Raw genomic sequence first — 8,766 nt, 5'->3', positions numbered from 1 at the left:
GTAAATATATATACTCTGTAATTGTCATCAGGAAAATTATGAAATTAATGTAGTCCTTGAAATACCACACTTCTCCTCTTTGCATTCTCTTCCTGTTCCTAAGCTCCTCCCAATAGGTCCAGTGATTCCTCAGTCTATTTTGTTAGATACTGGAAGTCTGTGAACTGATCAAATGTTGATCCCAAATATTATAGACTAACATGTTTCCCCTGTGGGCATATTTATAGCTTAAAAGAAAGCTAAATGGACAAAGCAACATAAGCATGAAGGATTGAAATGCTGAGTGAGGAATTGCAGACCCCAGTGTGCGATGTAGATTCAGAATGCACCTGCTTCCAACACCCTCGTTACTCCTGCATTGGAAAGACCATTTGTTTATATGCAAAATACTAGGCTTGTACATGATATTGTAGAAGACTAGATCAATGAAAAAGGAAAGATACATGTTTATTTTATTAAAAAATTATAACAGACACTGTATTACTTATGTTAATTTACTTCTAAGTTAATTTTTGTGGAGTTGCTACATACTAGCACTATACAATCTCTTATTTGGGCTAATTGGCCTGTTGAATTATGTTAATTTTGAAAGCTAAAACATGAAATTCAAAGCAAAAACAAAATAAAATAATAAAAATATAGTCCTTTCTAATCAACATTGTTTCTAATTTTGAAAATTAATTTGCTTCACATCATTTTGTTATGTGTAAGAATCTAACTTTGCTATTTAAAATATTACCCAGAACTAAATTAGTATCTTATTACTTGTATAATGTATTTTATTTTAATAGCATTTTTTTTTTTACAAGAATACTTTTCCTCTATTAAAAACTTTAGCAAATGAAGGGAATAAAAATAGAACTTTCCCTTGTTCATCATTGTTACAATTTTGGTGTATGTAAATCAAATTATTATATAATTTGTAAATGTTTGCATATTTAAATATTCTTCATGTGTAGTTAATGATAGGATCTCAAGAAATATCTACTACAACAAACTCTAGAAAAGAGTTAAGTTTTTTAAAATTAAGCATAACATTTTATGTAGTATTATTCTCATATATAATGATGCCATCTAACACAAAACGTGCCAAATTAGTTTTGTTTTCATTAGTTTAATCATATAAGGATTGTTTGCAAAAATATTAACAATATTTTCCCTTTTATTAAGAAATTTAATTTTCTGTTAAGCTGGAAAGTTAGGTTGCAATTACTTAAACTGATGTTTCAATTGCATTGACTCCTCATTTTTTTTTTTTTCAGTACATAGGAGGTATCTTCTGTCCATGAAATTTCATTGGCGTTATAACTGAAAGGTGACATTGCTGCTTATTGCCTAGGTTCATTGAATAAGTCTGTTCTAAATATAGCTCTAAATCATGGATTAATTTAGCAGCCATTAATTCAATAATTTCTGTAGAATCTAGGTAATTTGAAAGTTCTTAAACTTGTAAAAAGTCATAGTCCTTGCATGGAGAAGGCTATGATATCATCTGGGAAGCAGATAAGCAGACAACTAAAGGCAACTCCATTGCCCTGCCAGTGGTGTGGCTTAGTGGTTGAGCATTGACCAATGAACCAAGAGGTCTCTGGCTTGATTCACCATGAAAAGACATGCCCAATCCCAGTAGAGGGCATGCAGGATGTAGCCAATGGATGATTCTCTCTCATCTATGTTTCTATCTCTCTATCCTTCACCCTTTCTCTCTCTCTTTCCAATCATTAAAAAAAAAAAAAAAGAGAGAGAGAGAGAGAGAGAGAGAAAGAAACAAGGGTACTTTAAAGGAATATAAGTACCGCAGGAAATCAAATATTGGTAAAGTCTTTAATATTACTATCAAACTAAACATCTTATGGAGAACAAACAGTACTTTACCAGGTAGTCTATGGAGCAGCTGTGCTAACATTTAAACATGGTTAATAGGTCTGTTAATGTTGATTGCATTTGCATTTTTCACAATTTTGTGAATATGCTTAGAGATATAATGCCAAAGATCAAGAGAAAACTAAGCTAAATAGGCAGTAGAAAAACAAGGCTAAGCAAAATAGTTTTCAGGATTCCATTTATACATTGGTTCACTCAAATCATTGTCAAGTAGTATTACTTATTTCCTTCAGAAAGCCCACATTTGGCCTAGTGCCCCCAAGAAATATGTGATTAAAACTACCATCCTCAATAACATTGGAGCTTTTTATCTGCAGTCAATTATTTCACATATCATATACTAGTAAAAGACCAGATATATTACACTGAGCCATAATTCTTAAAGCACAGTTCATTCAGGAATATTATAGTGCCTACTTGTTTAATACAATCTTATAAATGACCCCTCACAAAGGATGCAAAAGTCAACAAATATCTTTAATGGGCTAATTGTGTCTCACTGCAGTGTTCAGTCTCTAAAGCTTTTTAATAATGAGAGAAATTATGAATTTTCATTTTAATTTGCAAATATAATTGCATTTATATATCTTTCTATTTCTATCTTAAGTTTTTATTGACAGCAGAAATGTCCCCCAAACACTAATAGAGTATATAACATAATTTTATTTATTGAAAGAAAATCCAAGGGGAAAAAAAACACATACAACTATCTGAAACTATTTAGTCAAAGGAAAATATCAAAGGAAAAGTAAGTTAAATCTAAACTTTGAGATCTGAAATGTATCTAATATTCAATATAAATTTAATACAATGTATATTTGATTAAATTTATACACTTAAATATACTGATGAGACTCAAGAAATAAAAATATCCTGGAAATCCAAGACAACAATTAAGAGCTTTAGGAAAACAAACTGAAACTAATGAGCTAACCTCTAGTTCATAAAATTTGCCATCATTTCATTAAAAACTATGAATACATTGTAGCTCAACTCATGGAAATTAGTACAATTGAAATCAAATTCAATCAGTTATAAATATTCTCTTGAGAAAACTTACTTCATTTTCTACACAGAGTTTAACCTCTGCCCTATACAAAATTTTGAATTCCAATTCTTTTTTTTTAATATACTCAATGTGGGTTCAGGGTAGTGTAATCACTACTCATAATTTGTTCAGTTTTATATTAATAACTTCAATTAAGTAGTCCATTTACAAATATATGGATTATTTATTTCCTCTTAACTTTCAATTCTGTTTCTAAGCAGACATAAACATATAATGGATTGATTCTGAATTGACATATTTCACATTAAAATTTCAAGTCTTTAAGTCTTACATTTTCTATGTAATAACATACATATTTATTTATAAATATTAAGTATACTCAGGAAATAACTTTTTATATCAGATTTGCAAAAAGGTCTGATCAGTCTGTGGTAGCTTTGCTCCTAAGTTGAAGTAGAAAATGCCAGAGACATTGCTTTTTAAAAATAAGCACTAAGAAAACTAATTAAACTAGTTAGCTACAAAGGGAACATTGTAGGAAGGAAAATAGTTTGGGATTGAACCCTATGACTTTCTTGTTTTCACAGAAAATGTAATAACTCCTCATTGACATCAACTGCCCAGTTGAAGAAGAGTACACCTTCTGCTTTGCTGAGACACAGATGGAGCAATCAGTAAGGAGCCACCAACCAAGGAAAAAATGAACTGAGAGTAAATTTTATCCAGCTTACATGTCTCTTGAAAGGCCTTGATAGTTGAAAGGCACATTAAAAAAACAAAACAAAACAAAAAACCACAAAAGAGTTTTTTGATAAAGAACATGCCTTCAAAAGAATCCTTTGAAATGGCTTACTAAAATCAGATTAGCTTGTCACCATCTTTCAAAACACTAAAAAAACAAAACAAAAACACAAAGAAACCCACAACAAAAACAAAGAAAAGAGAGCAAGAAAAATACCACAGCCCATTTCATACAATTTCAAGTACCGAACCAAATTAATTGTTCTCAAATTACACATTTTGACAAACAAGTTTATTATTGTCTTTAAAATAAAAATGCATGTTTGGTGAAAAGTTAGTACAGTTGTCACTCATATTTTGTCATATTTTAAAATATGAAAGTAATGAATGAGATTATTTGTACTATCTATAACATGATATAAGTGACTAGCAGTTTTATGATTCTGATTATTGTGGTTATCATACTTTATTGCCATGCAAAATCAATTCTGTGATGTATGTGAAGTACCATTAGTTTAGCCTATTTCATGGTATTGTGCTATACCATGGATCTTTCAAGTCTCAAGGAAAATTTAAGCACATGAAACTGAAAAAAAGAACACATTTTAAACCAGGGATACATAGCATATTATAATTCGTGATGGAGCTAAAAAATATGTAGCAGAAAATAGAAAAACATATGACTATATATTCTTATATTCAATATGTATATTGAATATAAGAATATAATAGAAGACTCAGATTATAAAGCACAAAATAAGTTATGCTATTTTAAAATAATGCACAATGAGTATTTAATATCAATTTCACAAAAATGGGGCCACTATTACTAATGAAAAATAATAATATTGGGCATGATTTGGGACTTCTGAAAACTTTAGTGAATTTTGATATCTAAATGTCATCAGTTTTTGGATGCAGTATAATTTTATATGCCACTACATAGAAATGTCACCAATAGTAATTCAAATAGGCCAATTGCAGAGATGTTAAACTGTGGAGAAGCAAGTGTCTTTGAAATGAGGAAACAAAGTAATGTTCTTAATTAATCAAGGGTCAATTATTGGCAGTAGGAGATTATGTAGACATCTTTCTCCTGGAAATTAAAATCTCCACTGCCTGATGCCTTCCTGAAAAAGAAAAAAAGAGACTGACATCCATCACACTTAAAATATGTTATAAAAAAGAAAAGAGGGGATATGTTAATAAGTTCAACTTATAATAAACACAAAAATATTAGGAAAAGGAAGGCAGTTGGTAAACAGTTAATTGTCATTATTATCACTAATATTAAAGAAGAGAGACTACTTAACACAATTTACATTTATTTCACTTATCCCAATTAAAAATTTTCTGCATTTTATCCATTGACTTTCAATTAAAGCAATGAAACATTTGATCTGGAGTGAAAAACAATGATTCTAATTCTGTTTATTGGTTTACATAAATGATCCAGAACCCACTTGAGATATATACTTTGTTACCATATCAATAAATATAATTGCTTTGCAATTCTGATTGCCCTTTGTTGTTGGCACTCATCAGGAATTTCTTAAAATTTTAATCATAATTAATTTTGAAGTACCAGCCAGTTCTCATGAACTTCTGAAGCCTTGTGTATTTTTACACTGTGAAAGGTAATAAAGTCTTAAGACCTTATTAATGTTTAATAGTAGGATTGAAACTTTTAGTTACAGCTATTTCTTTGTGTAGATTTACTTGGGAGAAAAAGAGACTTGTTTTCCTGAAAATGACATATGTATATCCAAATATTTTGAATGTATTTTTTTATTTTTTGTAAAATCCTCACTCAAATAAAAGTTTAAGGAAAGAAGGCAGCAATGAGTTAAGCCTCTGTTTAGATCTAAAACCTTTTTATTGATATTACCAGCAATGAGTGAGCAGAAAATCAATAAAAAAGATCATCTACTAATACGGGATAATGGAGAAAAGAAGATAGTTGCCACACAAGATGGAAGGCAAAACGAAGGAAAATTTAGTATACATTAAGCTAAGTGCCTCAAATGTTACTTATATCTTTGGCGTAACTCTAATTTTGAAAAAAAGCAACACAACAATATGCCTGATTTGTTCAAATAAGTCATGAAATTCTTTTTTTTTGTTTATCTATTTTAATTTAAAGGGTTTGGCTTAGCTCAATTCTATCACTACTTTCAAACTAGTCCCTTCTTTAACTATGAAAATACACATTAAATTCCAAGTTCATATTTGTTTCATGTTTTACTTTCAAAGATTTGGCTTTTTTTTTTTTTTAAACATGTATGACAAAAGTGGGAAAGTGCATCAAGGAGTTCCTATTAAAATTTCTTCCTGTAAACATTAAGTTACATGAAGCACTGAAGGTTTATGCTATGGTGACATAACAGATAAATTATATAGCTATTCTCATTTTGGTGATAAGTGAACATTGCTCAACAAACACACATACTGCTTTTCATACCTTACCTGGAAAGAGGCTTTATTGAACATAGCTGTAAAGTTATCTTTTAAGGTGAATTACTGAATTTGCACAAACATTTCTATAGACTTAAAAAAATCAAGCTGTGTCATTTCCCACTACATTTTGTTGTGCTTTTTATATTAATATTTGCAAATGTTATAATTTAATACTTATATCCCAATTACTTGCATAACCAGTTTTTAAATCCCGGGGTGTTGATAGAACATAATAACAATAATACTATTCTTCTTTAGACAAAAGTCTTAAATGAAGTTAAAAGCTGAGATAATTTAAGGAAAGAGATCTTCAAATTTTCATACCAACAAGTTTAAGTGAAATTTACAATGCATTGGAAAACTGGCTGGTTAAAGGTATGATTTATCCTCAGGTAGCTCAAAATCATTTTTACAGGTTTTTACTTTTTTTTCTGTAAAAGTGTTTTTTAATCTTTGTAAAATAATAAAATAATATTTCACAATTTGCACAGAGTCTGACTTAAGGGCAGAGGCATGTTACCCTCAGTGTTTAGAATAAAGCCAGATTTTTCAGGCCCAGTTCCGCTGTAGAGTTTGTATGCACTGAAATCACAAACATTTTCTTGTTCCCTCTAAAGCTAGGGCCAATTTCACTTCAAATGGAGGTTAGAGTAAAAAATCACTCTTGCGCTGAGTATTATCTTAACCTTCTGCTCTGGTTGACCCATTGAATAACCTGGAAGAAAAAAAGTTGCTCCCTCGTCTGGTCTCAGTGGACGGTACTTGCTAATGGACAGTAAGCTGGAAGGCCGTGGCTGTCTGGTCAGACAGGCGTCTCCTCGGCTCGGCTCGGGCTCACGCAGCAGCTTCGGTCCTTTCTTCCTCAGAAGCGGCTTTGTTGTCTTGCCTGTAATTTGCACGTTTAGGCTCTGCAGTTTGTTTATAAAATAGTTTTACACAAACCACTCTTAGCAGTGCAAGCTTCTGAGCTGGAAATTATTCAGGCTTGTTTCATTGAAGGCACTTAGTTTCCATGGCAATTTATAAAAGATGGTGGTTTGGTTTCTTCACTGGAACAGATGACAGTTTGGGTGCTCAAGTGGCCGCGCAAACTGGATAAGCCTGTGTGTTTGTAAGCCCAGGTGGACCATCCTGGATAGCAGTGCATGCAAAAAGAGACAGCACACAGTTATCTAGCTTAGCCATGGGAGGAGAATGAGGAAAACAAAGACAAATTATAAAGGTCATATGGGGATAGGCGGGGAGGATGAATGTTTTAAATAATTCTGAGTTCAGGTTCTTTTCAAGGAAGGGTAACAACCAAAGGTAAAAGGGCCTACATTTATTGAATTCTCTACGTAAAAGCTTTTCCAAAGGAAAATAAATGCCAGCTCTTCACGTACCCTGTTTACAGTGAGGTTTTTGTTGGCAGGCCATTATGTTTCCATGGTAACAAGCAAACTATTCATTTGAAACAAAACCAGCCAAGACTTTGTGCTTTGACAAGAATTTCTATAGCTCTTTTTTTCCCCCCAGAGTTCAACCAGATGACCAGATGACACTGTAATCGTTTTAGCCACAAAAGCACCTGAAGGTCTGTCTCTTCTCTACTCAGGTCAACACTATCTTGTATATGCAGTTTGGAATAACTTATACTTCCGTGACATCTTTTATCCCCAGTGCTTAAAAAATTTGTTTTTATTATTTTATTTTTGAGTCAGTAGTCAGTGGAGGAATCTTTGGTAGTTTGTTTTTTCAATGTCCATTTACAAAGACTCTTCATGCCAGTGCCTGGTGAATCTTTTATAGCCTCTGCCAGAGTAAGGTCACCTTCGAGGACTCAGGATAGAGATGAGGACAATAACTGGAAAAAGCCATATATGTACTAAAATTCCAGCAGCACCATCAACGGAATCTAAAAACAAGGAAAATAAATGCCAAGAAACAACCAAACAAAAAATAAGTATTCCATGCAACAACCAACTCCACTTTGGTAAACTAATGAAACATTATTTTGTATATGAAAACAATTTTGGAAAACTTTTTTTTCTTTTTGGTTTTATTTATCAGCTTCATTTCTAAGACAAGTGAAAAGGCTATCATTTTAATATATGACTATGTACTGGATAAAATTGGTATAAAACAGTATAAAAATTGATTGTGTAGGTTTGTGGCTACATTCAACTTGAAAGCATGCACACACAGAAAATTCTCAGAAAGATAAATGGTCATCTTACCTTCCCTTCCCCCCCTACCCAAGCTTTCAGAAATGTTTAAGCATAAAGACAGAGAAAAACTACAATTGATGAAAACTAGGGAGGAATTGCTATGGGTATTGAAATTAGCTACTGCAAATTAATTTACTTATTTCAGAAGTAAATTATGTACTCTTGCTTTGATCATTTGGAAAGTTTAATTCACTTATTGATTTTAATTTATAATATTTTTCAGTGCAAATTTTCTTTGTAATATAGCAACTATCTTTGGTTAATATGTTATTGTCACTGATTCATGTAATGAAATCCAAAGGAAATCCCAGTCCCTCTGAGGAGAAAGCATGCTTTTCTGTGCATTTGACAAACCTACTTCATTTGAGCTATTAGTTTTCTAAAGCAAAATTAGCCAGGCACAGGCTGAAATTTATAAATGTATTACTTGAAATGCTAATGATAAGAAGGTAAATCTATGAGAAAAAT

General features: G+C 31.6%; 1 protein-coding gene across 1 annotated transcript in view; it reads right to left on the bottom strand.

The window, feature by feature from the left end:
• Nucleotides 1–1,805: 1,805 nt before the first annotated feature.
• MDGA2 (MAM domain containing glycosylphosphatidylinositol anchor 2) overlaps nucleotides 1,806–8,766 on the bottom strand; it is an 865,861-nt gene continuing 858,900 nt past the window's right edge. Inside the window, exon 17 of the mRNA XM_036457944.2 lies at nucleotides 1,806–7,985. Within this exon, the coding sequence (XP_036313837.1) occupies nucleotides 7,897–7,985 (89 nt within the window). The 3' untranslated portion in view covers nucleotides 1,806–7,896. The remainder of the gene's footprint in view (nucleotides 7,986–8,766) is intronic.

The sequence above is a fragment of the Pipistrellus kuhlii genome, unplaced genomic scaffold (assembly GCF_014108245.1).
Source record: "Pipistrellus kuhlii isolate mPipKuh1 unplaced genomic scaffold, mPipKuh1.p scaffold_m20_p_1, whole genome shotgun sequence".
Classification (NCBI taxonomy): Eukaryota; Metazoa; Chordata; class Mammalia; order Chiroptera; family Vespertilionidae; genus Pipistrellus; species Pipistrellus kuhlii.
This window is presented reverse-complemented; position numbering and strand designations above follow the sequence as displayed.